Source organism: Schistocerca gregaria, chromosome 5 (assembly GCF_023897955.1).
Source record: "Schistocerca gregaria isolate iqSchGreg1 chromosome 5, iqSchGreg1.2, whole genome shotgun sequence".
Classification (NCBI taxonomy): domain Eukaryota; kingdom Metazoa; phylum Arthropoda; class Insecta; order Orthoptera; family Acrididae; genus Schistocerca; species Schistocerca gregaria.
This window is the reverse complement of record NC_064924.1, coordinates 489,883,858-489,898,271: the sequence shown is the minus strand read 5'-3', so window position 1 is coordinate 489,898,271 and position 14,414 is coordinate 489,883,858. Positions and strand designations below refer to the sequence as shown.

The following is a 14,414-nucleotide window of genomic DNA, read 5'->3' as shown; positions in this document are numbered from 1 at the left end:
CCGTAGACGTCCATCTGCTCGATACAATTCAAAACGTGACTCGTCCTACCAGGCAACATACTTCTAGTCATCAACAGTCCGATGCCGATGGTTATGAGCCCAGGGGAGGCGTAAACCTTTGTGCCGTGCACTCATCAAGGGTACACGAGTGGGCCTTCAGCTTCTAAAGCCCATATCGATGATGTTTTATTGAATGGTTCGCTCGCTAACATTTGCTAATGGCCCACCACTGAAATCTGCAGCAATTTGTGGAAGGGTTGCACTTCTATCACGTTGAAAGATTCTCTTCATTTGTCGTTGGTCCCGTTCTTGCAGTATCTTTTTCCGGCCGCAGTGATGTCGGAGATTTGATATCTTGCCGGATTCCTGATATTCACGGTACACACTTGAAAAGGTCGTACGGGAAAAGCCCCAGTTCATCGCTACCTCAGAGATTCTGTGCCCCATCGCTCGAGGGCCGACTATAACACACGCTCAAACTCACTTTAATCTTGATAATCTTTCCATTATACCAGCAGTAACCGATCTAACAACCGCCCCAGACATTTGTCTTGGACAGGCGTTGCCCACCGCATTGCCGTATTCTGCCTGTTTACATATCTCTGTATTTGAATATGCCTGCCTATACCAGTTTCTTTGTCGCATCAGTGTAAGATATATATGTAAATATGTGTTTATGATTAATGTTTGTTTTGATTTTTTGTGTATGTCGTACTTCATTCGCGTAGTAAAGATTTGTTGTAGGATAGATCATTTGTTCTAATGGCGAAATAGGTTGCCAAAGGTCACCCGCCTGTGGAAACCCATCGTTGGAGGTGCAATTTCACGTACAATAGTCTGTTTTCTTTTCTTTCAACCCGTAAAATCACAGTTCTTCTCAGAACTGGTTGACATAATTCGGGAAGTTTCGTGCCTTTTGCAACTTCTGCTAACGTATGCAATCTACCACAGTTCAGCGCTGCAGTGAATTGTCTTTCGGTGCGCAATCAACAGGTGTGCGTTTGTTGGCCGCATCTCGTGGTCGTGCGGTAGCGTTCTCGCTTCCCACGCCCGGGTTCCCGGATTCGATTCCCGGCGGAGTCAGGGGTTTTCTCTGCCTCGTGGTGGCTGGGTGTTGTGTCTGGAACCGCGTGACCGCTAAGGTAGCAGGTTCGAATCCTGCCTCGGGTATGGATGTGTGTTATGTCCTTAAGTTAGTTAGGTTTATGTAGTTCTAAGTTCTAGGGGACTGATGACCATAGCTGTTAAGGCACATAGTGCTCAGAGTCATTTGAACCATTTTTTTGTGCGTTTGTTTTTTTATCTTTACGGTGTGCTGCGAATATGTTCCGCTTGTGAAGATAAACGTCTGTGTAAATATGCCCCGTCACGAAACCTGCGCTCCCACGCGTCATTTACAACACAGCAAACAATCGGCAAGAAGAGCAAACCGTGGAGTACTGTCAGAATTCTACTCTCCTCCACTTCTGCGGCGGTCATGAATATCTCCCTCCGCACCACACGCTCCTCACTCGCCGGGGAATCATGTAATCTAACCAGATTGTAGTAGGGGCATTCATTGAGTAATGCAACACCTTTGTTTCTCTGCCAGTTTCGGTCGAAGAATTGCAGACTTTTTTGTGGGACTTTCCGCTTCAGCCATTATAGTTTCATGAAGTCCCGATAGTTGGCGACTGTAACGGAGGCGCTATCCAAGCAGAGAGCTGTCATTGACTTTCTTTTGGCGGAATATCAGAGCATTGCATATATTCAGCGGCGCCAGCAGAATGTCTATGTAGACCTGGCAGTGAACAAAAGCACGTTGAGTCGTTGGGCGAGGCGACTGTCACTTTCGCAACAAGGTCGCGCAAATCTTTTCCGATCTCCTGCGTGCCGGCCGGCTGCTCACAGCTATGAATCCTGCAATTTTGGAACGTGCGGACACTCTCATTCGAGGTGATCGACGGATCACAATCAAACAGCTCGCTGCCCAACTGGACGTCTGTGCTGGTAGTGCTGACACACTCGTCCACCAGTTTGGGTATTCAAATGTGTGTGCCCGCTGGGATTCTCACCACGTAGTAGAAGACCGTAAAGAGCAACGAAGGACCTTCTGTGCGGACTTGCTTGCCCTTTACGAGGAATAACGAGGAGGTTATTGATGCAGCAAGACACTGGCTCCTACGTCGACCAGTAGAGTGGTACCGTGCTGGTAAAAATCCCTTCCAGTAGGGTGACGTCACGGCCATCGCATTGAACGGGGATTATGTTGAAAACAGCGTTTTGTAGCCAAAGGAGATGGGACTAATACTTTAGTGATGGCTGCAGGAAGTATTGGCAGTGCTGCCTCCGTCTGGACTCTTACCGCAATTATTTTTTTCTTTGTCTTCGTCATTAAAAGCACCTGCAGAAGGTTGTCGTATACAGGGTGATTCACGAAGAAATACAAAAATTTTAATATGTTATTCTACAAGTAAAACTAAAGAAAAAGGTTCATAAAAACATAGGTCCGCAAATGTTTAGTTACGGCTAATACAGGATTTTGCCTGAAATTTAACAACGGCGCTAATATGAAGCCTTCGCAAAACTGTACGAGGTTAAAGTATGGCACGATTTCCATTGATTTTTTTGTTATTGGTCTGGTGAATCTAATAAAACACTCCCCGGACTTGTATCTGCAGTAGTTTACCAGAACATCCAGAAAAGCAAAGATTATTATAGAAGTGAAACTGTTTACTTTCCATTAAGACTGTAGAAACGTTTACGTCATTGTTGGCACCCGTTAGTGATTTGAAGCAGTCGCTTCCTAACCTTAGTTTTCTGTATTCTTCAGTGAAAGAACATAATAACAGTGTATTTACGTGAAACCGCATAGTAACTGTTTGTAGATTATTTATGAAATAGGGATTCATTTCAAATTTACGACAGAGAAAGACGCCGATGTGGTGTTAGCGAATATCGCGTACGTTATCCAACTCGGACACCGAAAGCACGAACAATTAGTGAGGTATTTCGGATGTTACAGGAGACAGGTTCTCTACCAAGCGTTCATAACCTGGACGTTCTGGAAAACTACTGCAGATACACATCAAGAGCATGTTCTATTAGGTTCACCAGATCAATAAAAAAAATGGAAATCGTGCCATACTTTAACCTCGTACAGTTTTGCGATGGCTTCATATTAGCAAAGTTGCTAAATTTCAGGCAAAATCTGTTATTAGCCGTAACTAAGCATTTGCGGACCTATGTTTATATGAACTTTTTTCTTTAGTTCTACTTTTAGAACAACGTATTGAAATATTTGCATATCTTCGTGAATCACCCTGTATATCAAATCACTTAAAATTTGCGCTCTTTTATTTCGTGAACAGTTCAAGATGTCAAAACGGAATTTTCGGCAAAAAATAGTAAGCAGGAGACCAATTCCTATTGTATGTGTAATACTTGCCTGTCAGTTGAGGTACTTTATTGAATAAAGCATGGCTCCCTTTCAAACCACTATAGAAAACTCTCAAAAAGACTAGTACAGTATTATACCCCTTGTTAATGAGCACGTTTGGATTTCTCTGAAACTAGTTCCCAAGAATCTAGGAAAATCTGCTGTCGTCAATCTCACGATAGCGTGAATGGCTTTTGTTCAACGTCATCTTGTAAGCTGTCATCTCTGGATGATTGTTGTAACGTCTGTGAAGTGTTGATCGATTCTTGTTCGCGACCTACCTTACGCTGTAGTGGTACAGTGAAGAGTGGAGCATGAGCAAGAACGTGCGCTTTTTGGTGGAAAGTTTTAGTATGGGCTACTCAAATTTAAGTAATTGTGATGATGCTACTACGGAGAGAGGCTTCCACGGTAAGTGCGTTATTTGCGTTGAATAAACTCTGTGCGGGCGGTGTTATTTAAACGTTTTAACTTATGGTTCACAAGTGTAAATTCTGTCCACTTGGATGAAGATGCGGATTTCATAACTGCCCTTTACTTTCGTTTTAAGGCCGTGCAATTTTTCTGTAATTCCGAACGTAATTTTACGAGCAGTATATGTTAGAGTACAGTTTTGAAAGTTTATGATTCGAGACGATTTGCCATTATGTTTGTTGTCATTCTTTATTATCTCAAACTGCAGCGTCGACAAAACCGTATTATCTTTTACTGTGTTTGAGACGAAGGATGTTTATTTTTCTATAGGATTCATATGCTGTGTTGATTCGAAACGCTGATATTTAGACCCTTTTCCTTATTGTTGTAAACACTTGTGTATAAAACATATAAATGAAAGAAATACACATTCAACATATCGTTTTCATGCAACAGTTTGGGTGCCTTTTATGTATAATTTTTTAAAGTGTGTAGAAAAGAAACCGTTTCAGGGAAGAAAAAAAAATGAGAATGTTCTAAAAGTGAACAACCCTGATGGAAGTGTGTTAACGAATAATATTTTACTCTATCCGTGTTTCCCGCAGTGAAAACTTTCCACGTTCTGAAATGAAAACTTTCCACGTTCTGAAATTTTTGGAATTCAGAGTACGCAAACAGATTGCACTTGAGGGAAGAAATTTATGAGACAGAAATGATATTGAAGAATCTGTGAAACAGCACCTTCATCAAAAGAGGAAACCGTACTGAACTAGTATGTATGTTATAAAGACCATTGTTACAATAAATAAACATGTGGGCGCGGCACATGTATTATAATGAATGTAGTAAATTAACATTCCGTAGAAATCGGTGTATTTATTACATAAATGTGACGTACAATCTTAAGACATACAGTTGTCTTGTTGCGTAACTGCAAAGAAATCCGCAAATTTCAGAGTTTACGATGCCCACATGTTTGTTTATCGACTTGGCATTTCCTTTCAGCAGTTGCAAGTTGCAAGTTGACGTCAACTACTCATTATTAATAAATAAATGATAGACATTATTAAGTGTTTTGCCCAGAAACGCCGTTTATGACTGCTGCGAAAAAGCAACAAAAATTAATTTAACTGTGGTAATAATCGGCTGTGGAATATTGGTGGTTATAAATTAATAATCGTTTACCAGTATTGCAAACAGTGCGACATCTGATCACCGATCATTTGTAGTGATATTTACAGAGAAACAGGCGCTTTCTACCACACAGCTATGAAATTAGGTAACTATTTTCCAGTATTGTTATGTGTTGGAATAACTTTCATTAGCATGGAGTACTGGAACGTGTGGTTCCTTTTAACTATGACATACATGGAATTTACCGTGAGCTCCACTAAGCTGACAGTAATGCTACCGATATAATACATGAGCTAGTATATCACAGTTGTAATTTCATTTCTTGAGGCAGTTACAACCATTTGGGAATTTGAGGGCCAGCCGTCTTGATTCATTTCCTTTGTAATCAAAAATCTATTTGTTGCACTGTTCTAGAGAAAAATACGTTGAAATGTCATTTTTGCCAGAAAAAGTTGATATATATCGCTATTTTTTTAGTTTCTGTGAGTTCTCTACTTTTTTTATGAGTATATGTGAATTACTAACGATTACTGCCCATTACTCACAAATCACCAGCATAGTTCTACATCATATACACAATCTGAAACCCTACACGCTGACTTTTCAGACGCGAAACCGGAACTACTAAATTCAGTAGTAAACGTAACGATCTGGGATGGACTGCGTGACTTCTTGCCCAATCGTCCATTCCGTTAACGATTTAACAACCAACGCTACAACTTGATAAAATTTGAACATCCAGTAGTAACTTCCGGTGGCAGTTAAAAATGTATCAGCGTATCGCACCAATATTTATTCTGACTATGAAGTGTAGAAGGTATATTTATATTTCAGCTAATGAAATCGGTTGTCATAACTTTCTTCCCTAACTAAACTTTATTAACTTGTCACCTGATAAAAACCCACATCGCTTGATCTTTATTTTGATTTATTTTCTGGGAACATTCCAGATCACTCGGTAACAGTGTAAATTAGAATATTAAAAAAACAATAAAAATATTAGTAAATCACGCTCAACAGTACTCTCGAATACTTTTTAAGTACACTGAAACCCGCTTAAGTATTCAATAATATCTTGCAGGCTAGCTATCTTTGTCTTTAACTCTGCTTAGTTTATTTCGTAATCTTGTTTCTTCGGCAGTTTCTGTGTATCCACTTGCTGAGTATCTCACGCGATCCTCTTCTCTAATCTCATCTCGTTGTCCATCTGTTAAGTTTTATCTCAAGCTATTCGTTCTCCGTTGTGAAGCTAAACGTGCTTCTCGCTCTTCATATGTTTTATTTTTTCGCTGTTCTTTCTGTTTCTTTGTTTTCAATTCAGCACTTCTCTTAAGTTTCGGCATCCTGTTAAATATTAATATTACATAACACAGTAAAATTACACGTAATACGTCGTTCAATAGTTTAACCAAGACAGTTTCACTTAAATTTATTCCATCTTCTATCACATTCCTTGATCCACTCTAGTCGATTTACGAAGGTATACCTACAGACGCCTGCGTCTCGCCAGTGTCTATAGTGCGTGTTCCTTCTAAGGGTCGCCATCTGCATTTTCTCTTGTATTGTATTGTATCATAATATATGTTAACTGGGGAACTAGAAACGACGGAGAGGCTCCGTCCCCGCCGCAGCCTCAGTGGTCCAAAACCCCACGACGACTACCGCAGTCCACTTCACCCCTCCGTCGCTCCACACCGAACCACTCTTTCAGGGTTATTGTGCGGTTCGGCCCCCGGTGGACCCCCCAGGGAATGTCTCACACGAGACGAGTGTAACCCCTATGTTTGCGTGGTAGAGTAATGGCGGTGTACGTGGAGAACTTGTTTGCGCAGCAATCGCCGACATAGTGTAGCTGAGGCGGAATAAGGGGAACCAGCCCGCATTCGGCGAGGCAGGTGGTAAACCGCCCAAAAACCATCCACAGACTGGCCGGCTCACCGGACCTCGACACAAATCCGCCGGGCGGATTCGTGCCGGGGACCAGGCGCTTCTCCCGCCCGGAAAGCCGTGCGTTAGACCGCACGACCAACCGGGCGGGCCTTCTCTTGTATATTGGCAGATATTTGCAGTTTCATTTTTGCAGTGTGCTCCCTCAGTCGGCCCAAGCAAATACTGCTCGTCAAGTCTGTCAAGCGATGCCTAGCACCGACGAAAGGCGTGAGTTTGTTTCTCGATGCAAACAAAATGATTTTTAAAGCGGGATTTTATCTGTTCATTCGCTAGTGAGGTCCCAAATTAGTCTAGTGCGATATTCGTTTCCTCAATATGTATTTAACAGGGACTGTAAAATATGAAGAATTACAACCAGTACTCTAGCGGCGACGTACCGCCCTGGCCCGCGCTAACTGCGACCACAATGCACCAGCGCTGCGCAGATTGAAATTCCGTTCATGCTACGTATTGCCATGCCGCTTTATAGTTTATATCACATATGTTTTTTTTTGGTCCTTCGTACTTTAACGTTGCGATCGTTGTTGGTGAGACAATTTACTGACGTCATCTTTTCTCTAACATTGCTTTATAGGGGAGTATGTCGATGAGCTGAGTGTTTTATGCGCAGTGAGTGACTTCTTTAGTCGCAAAAAGTCTGAGGAACATTTATGAATTTCCGTCACCTTTCGAAAACAGGTAGGGAACTTTTTATCCTTCCTACTCATCTGTTAGATTAACAACAAATGAACCTATTTGTAGAAATGTTACAAGTAGTTCATAGTAAAAAGTTACTCCGTAAAATCTTACGTTCGTGTTCATCTCAAATTTTCGTTGGGCAGGACTGACCCCTAAAATCTAAAATACCGTTTACTGACGACGTTAAATCTCTTATTTTCTCGGGTATAATTTTGCGCCTCTTAGTTCTTGATCTTCCTGCCTACAAAATATTGAGTGAAGTTTTTAGCGACAGAGTCCTTGCATAAAAATTTATTGGTTCAATTGCCGCGTCAAATTCGGGTAAAATTCCAAGCTTTCCATAATGCCCACCATAATTTTCGCCAGGGACAGACATTAACTGACTGTCGTGAATTGTCATGAAATGTGTTTTTCTGCTTATACCCATAATGTGTTTAAATAATGCTATAATTAAGTGTTAAGAGAAGTTATGAAGCTATCCTTTATCCATACTGAACGGTTAAATTAGAAGTTGGAATTTTTACTGCAGTAGCCCTGACAGCTGCTCGTCTGTAGAGGTAACCTCTTCCCTCGTCATGAATTTTTACTGCAGTAGCCCTGACAGCTGCTCGTCTGTAGAGGTAACCTCTTCCCTCGTCATCTCACAGTAGCACTTAAAACCCTACGTCCTGAATTATTTGTGGGATGTAATCCAGTCTTTGTCTTGTACAGTTTTTACCATGTACAGTTTCCTACAGTGCCATGCAAGTTATTCCCTGACTTACGTACCACGGAAATAATTCCTCATGTCTTATTCCATGTTCTCTGATCCTGCCCCATATTGTCAGTGTTCTCCATTATTCGCCAATTCCGCGGGGAACCTCCTCATTTCATTCCAAGTCTTCAGGTCCAGATTGTATACCGATTAGGTTCCTTTCAGATTACGCTGATGCAATAGCTCCCTACTTAGCAGTCATATACAACCCCTCGCTCACCGATAGATCTGTACCTACAGATTGGAAAAGTGTGCAGGTCGCACCAGTGTTTAAGAAGGGTAGTAGGAGTAATCCATCGAACTACAGACCCATGTCATTGACGTCGGTTTGCAGTAGGATTTTGGAGCATATATTGTATTCAAACATTATGAATCACCTCGAAGGGAACGATCTATTGAGACGTAATCAGCATGGTTTCAGAAAACATCGTTATTGTGCAACGCAGCTTTATTCGCACGAAGTAATGACCGCTATCGACAGGGATCTCAAGTTGAAAAGCTTTCGACACTGTTCCTCACAAGCGATGTGGGTATCGTCTCAGTTGTGCGACTGTATTCGTGATTTCCTGTCAAGAAGGTCGCAGTTCGTAGTAATAGACTGCAAATCATCGAGTAAAATTGAAGTGATATTAGGTGTTCCCCAGGGAAGCGTCCTGGGACCTTTTCTGTTCCTGATCTATATAAATGGGTGACAATCTGAGTATTTCTCTTAGATTGTTCGCAGATGATGCTGTAATTTACCGTCTAGTAAGGTCATCCGAAGACCAGTATCAGTTGCAAAGCGATTTAGAAAAGATTGCCGTATGGTGTGGCAGGTGGCAGTTGACGCTAAATAATGAAAAGTGTGAGGTGATCCACATGATTTCCAAAAGAAATCCGTTGGAATTCGATTACTCGATAAATAGTACAATTCTCAAGGCTGTCAATTCAACAAGTACCTGGGTGTTAAAATTACGGACAACTTCAGTTGGAAAGACCACATAGATAATATTGTGGGGAAGGCGAGTCAAAGGTTGCGTTTCATTGGCAGGACACTTAGAAGATGCAACAAGTCCACTAAAGAGACAGCTTACACTACACCCGTTCGTCCTCTGTTAGAATATTGCTGCGCGGAGTGGGATCCTTACCAGGTGGGATTGACGGAGGACATCGAAAGGGTGCCAAAAAAGGGCAGCTCGTTTTGTATTATCACGTAAAAGGGAAGAGAGTGTGGCAGATATGATACGCGAGTTGGGATGGAGGTCATTAAAGCAAAGACGTTTTTCGTCGCGGTGAGATCTATTTACGAAATTTCAGTCATCAACTTTCTCTTCCGAATGCGAAAATATTTTGTTGAGCCCATACATAGGTAGGAATCATCATCAAAATAAAATAAGAGAAACCAGAGCTCGAACAGAAAGGTTTAGGTGTTCGTTTATCCTGCGCGCTGTTCCGGAGTGGAATGGTAGAGAGATAGTATGTTGTGGTTCGACGAACTCTCTGCCAAGCACTTAAATGTGAATTGCAGAGTAATCATGTAGAAGTAGATGTACTTTTTTCCCATCTCATTTTCAACATCTTTCTATAGCATCACATCTCAGTCGGCTTCTACTCTCGTATCTTCCGGTTTTCCAACAGTCCTTTTTCACCCTATACAGTGCCCCGTGGTCCAGACTTATGTTCTAAGCAATTTCTTTCTCAAGTCTTCTTGCTAGGATGCCCTCTAGGCTTGTGCCAGTCCGCTTTTTATGCCCTCCTTGCCCCGTGGGTCATTTATTATTTGGCTTCCGAGATAACAGAATTCCTTCTCATCATTTATTTCGACGTCGCCAATTTCGATATTTAGTTTAGCGCTGCTTCTCGTTACTTTCTTATTTTACCTTCGACTTTCTTCGGTTTACCTTGTCCATATTCTGTTTTCATTGGACTGTTCTTGTCACTCGGCCTGTAATTCCGCGGCACTTTCACTGAGGATAGTAAAGTCATCAGCGAATCTTATTGATATCCTTTCACCCTGATTTTGAACTGCACCCTTGAAAATTTCTTTGCTTGTTCCATATACAGATTGACAGGAATAGTCAACCTCTTATACCTATTGCCCTCCTTTTTATCTCAGCTAGTAGTAAAATTTTGTAACTGCTCACCAGTCCCACAGTAATGGTGATTCGTAGGAAGTAACTTTGGTGCCTGAAATTTATAAAGCGAGTTAAAGCACATTACATTATTTACATACCAAATCCTCTATGTCAAAATTTTATTAAAACCTAATGACAATGTTTTTAAAATCCCTACTGCTTGCCGCGAAAGCTGAAACGCCCACTACTATGCGGTAGGGACCAAGTTGACTGCCACTGGATTAAACAGTTGACACGAAACACTGCATTCGTGTATTAAACTCTTTTTAATTGGAGCATTTTGTTCTTTGTGTTCCATACCTTCTTGTTTCTTGTACTATTTTACTTTTATAACTCGCTCTTGGCCCTATCTTCCTATTCATGGGGAATCCTACACTTTACTTGCTGCTATTGTTGATATTACTGTACATTCATCTGGCCAGAAATCCTTGTAATTTACAGAACTGCAACCTACGACTCTTCTTGCACTCAAAAGTCCTCAACTTTGTTCTATTTCACTTTTACTGACCCCAGTGCATCTAGACGGAGCCTTTGCATTTCTCTTTACAGTACTTCTGTTTACCCTACCACATTTAGACGACTTAACATTAAACGGAATGGACAGTTTCTTCAAAGGAGGAGATAAGATGAACAACAAAAGCAAAACTAGGATAATAGAATATAGTCTAATTAAATCAGGTGATGCCGAGGGAATTAGATTAGGAAAGTAGTAAAGGGATTTTGCTATTTAGGAAGTAAAATAACTGATGATGGTCGAAGTAGAGAGGATATAAAATGTGGACTGGCAATGGCAAGGAAAGCGTTTCTGAAGAAGAGAAATTTGTTAGCATCGAATATAGATTCATGTATCAGGAAGTCGTTTCTGAAAGTATTTGTTTGGAGTGTAGGCATGTATGGAAGTGAAACATGGACGATAACTACTTTGGCCAAGAAGAGAATAAAAGCTTTCGAAATGTGGTGCTACAGAAGAATGCTGAAGATAAGGTGGATAGATGACGTAACTAATGAGGAGGTATTGAATAGGACTGGGGAGAAGAGAAGTTTGTGGCACAACTTGGCTAGAAGAAGGGATCGGTAGGTACGACATGTTCTGAGGCATCAAGGGATCACCAGTTTAGTATTGGCGGACAGCGTGGAGGGTAAAAATTGTAGAGGGAGACCAAGAGATGAATACACTAAACAGATTCAGAAAGATGTAGTTTGCAGTAGGTACTGGGAGATGAAGCTTGCACAGGATAGAGTAGCACGGAGAGCTGCATTAAACCAGTCTCAGGACTGAAGACCACAACAACAACAACATCAAACGCTGCGACTCGTAGATTGTTACAGTTTCATTGGTTATTTATCTTTTTCACATAGCCACCTCCCGCTTTGCAGTTACCTTCCGGATATCGGAATAGGGCACTAATCCGGAATTCTTATCATACGCACTTTCGGGGAAATAACCGGTTGTCTGATACCTTTTCTTGGCGAGGAGGTAAAATACTAGGACTTGCGGCTAGCAGACTTATCTACGAGAGCATCCTGAAATGTGATTCCTCAGAATTTTGTATGTGAAAACTCATGTAGGGTTTTAATAAAGTAGACGTTATTAACGTCGTACACCATTAATCCTCATGTCTACAAGATCTCCCAACGAAAGACCAATTGTTGATACCGTCGCTGTAAAATGTTTGACTGTGTTGACGGAGCCACGATCTAACACGGCTTGCACCGCTTGATTACTATCAAACTGAAGTCCTCAAAGATGGTCTTTATGATATAAAAACAGATTAAAATAGGATTGGGCCAATTTAGGACTGTATAGAGGATGGTCCATGACAGAGGAAAGTTTATTTGTTTAATTTTTATTGATGTGAGTTCTCAACTTGTTTTATGGCTTTAGATAGTCTACTAACGTTAAAATGCAAACGTTTTTTGTTTAGACTTTGCCGCGACTGTTACTAATATCGAGTGGAGCAGCAAGTTTACTGTCGCCATTCAACATTTATTTATTTTCTCGGCGCTTTTCAGAGGTTTACCTTCATCAAGTGTATTTATGTGCATTAATAGAGTACGCATGTGCTGTGTTTGGGATAACACTGACTCCATTCGTGACAGGCTCCTTTTTCTGCGTGTTACATCCCATACACCATCAATTTTCATAAACTTGGTCTCTGTCTCATTTTTCCGTCGTGTTGCGTTACATATATTGAGAATTTACAAAGCTTGATGGTCTTGTAAAGTAACACGACAGAAAAAGCAGCTGAGACCACTGGAGAGAGTGCCACAGGTTACCCCACAATCATAAAACAACACATACATTTCTTGTTAATCCACATAACGAATGGAAATAAATAAATAAATTGTGACTGATAACAGTTACCTAGTTGTTTCATTCGGCAGCGTACTAACGATTTATGTTGCAGTGTACAGGGCCCCATTCTGAGTTTCTGTAGTTACAGTTGTGTAGCAGTTCTGGCATTCACTTTTTTTCCCATTAATGACATTAAAAGCCAATGTGACATGTAACATGCCCAGTGCTTCCTAAAGCGTCTGTTGTTCGCCTGTGAACACTGCCTAGCAATTTAATTACATGATATAAATATTTCACGAGCCATAGGTGCGATGCACATGTCTAACAAGATAGTGTGGCATGCGTACTGCTGTAATCTGTGGCTGTTTATGCAACCAACACGGACGTCAAAATCTGGTGGCACCGTTGATGCTCGGTAGCAGTTTGTCGGTTGTAGATGTTCTCCTCTTGTTTTATTCACAAAGCACCAGCACAACGCACAGCAGTTGGAATTTACAGACTCGAAACGGTACAATTAAATTTCCTCGGAGTTGGCCAACAGTAAAAGATACGCTTGGGCTCATTTACACGGTCTCTAACAGATGTTTACGACTAGAAATAATTAAAGAATAATATGGTTGGAACTCACGGCCTTGTACACAACGGAGTGATCATATACGTTTAGCTACCAACAAGTGTGAAACCTTCTAACCTAAAGTTGACGCTTGAGTACCACTCCTCCGCTGTTCGATCGTGTGTATCGAAGAGCACCGAATTACATAGGGATCCAAAGGGAACGGTGATGGACCTTAGGTACAGAAGAGGCTGGAACAGCACATTACGTCCACATCCTAACACCTTTTTATTGGTCTTTTTCACTGACGCACATGTACGAGGTGCATTCAAGTTCTAAGGCCTCCGTTTTTTTCCTCCGGACTGGAAAGAGATAGAAACATGCACATTGTTTTAAAATGAGGCCGCGTTCATTGGCAATACGTCCCAGAGATGGCAGCACCGTAGTGCAGATGGCATTTTACCGCCAGCGGCGAGAGTGAGAACTGTTTTAAATACTTAAAATGGCGACGTTTTCCTTACTTGAAAAGCGTGCAATCGTTCGTTTTCTGAATTCGCGTGGTGTGAAACCAATTGAAATCCATCGAAGTTGAAGGAGACATGTAGTGATGGAGTTATGAATGTGTCGAAAGTGCGTTCGTGGGTGCGACAGTTCAATGAAGGCAGAACATCGTGTGACAACACACCGAAACAACCTCGGGCTCGCACAAGCCAGTCTGACGACATGATCGAGAAAGTGGAGAGAATTGTTTTGGGGGATCGCTGAATGACTGTTGATGAGATCGCCTCCAGAGTTGGCATTTCTGTGGGTTCTATGCACACAATCCTGCATGACGACCTGAAAATGCGAAATGTGTCATCCAGGTGGGTGCCACGAATGCTGACGGACGACAACATGGCTGCCCGTGTGGCATGTTGCCAAGCAATGTTGACGCGCAATGACAGCATGAATGGGACTTTCTTTTCGGCGGTTGTGACAATGGATGAGATGTGGATGCCATTTTTCAATCCAGAAACAAAGCGCCAGTCAGCTCAATGGAAGCACACAGATTCACCGCCACCAAAACAATTTCGGGTAACCGCCAGTGCTGAAAAAATGTTGGT

General features: G+C 41.6%; 1 protein-coding gene across 4 annotated transcripts in view; it reads left to right on the top strand.

The window, feature by feature from the left end:
* The window catches only part of LOC126272718 (solute carrier family 12 member 6), a 1,173,553-nt gene that overhangs the window by 944,054 nt on the left and 215,085 nt on the right, over window positions 1-14,414 (top strand). Inside the window, exon 1 of one of the 4 annotated variants that reach the window (XM_049975758.1) lies at window positions 3,658-3,829. The exons of 2 other annotated variants lie outside the window; for them this stretch is intronic. In XM_049975758.1, coding sequence (XP_049831715.1) covers window positions 3,733-3,829 — 97 coding nt within the window. In that variant the 5' untranslated portion in view covers window positions 3,658-3,732. Of the gene's footprint in view, window positions 1-3,657; window positions 3,830-14,414 lie in introns of those variants that run through there. One more of the 4 variants, XM_049975757.1, reaches the window with a different exon arrangement.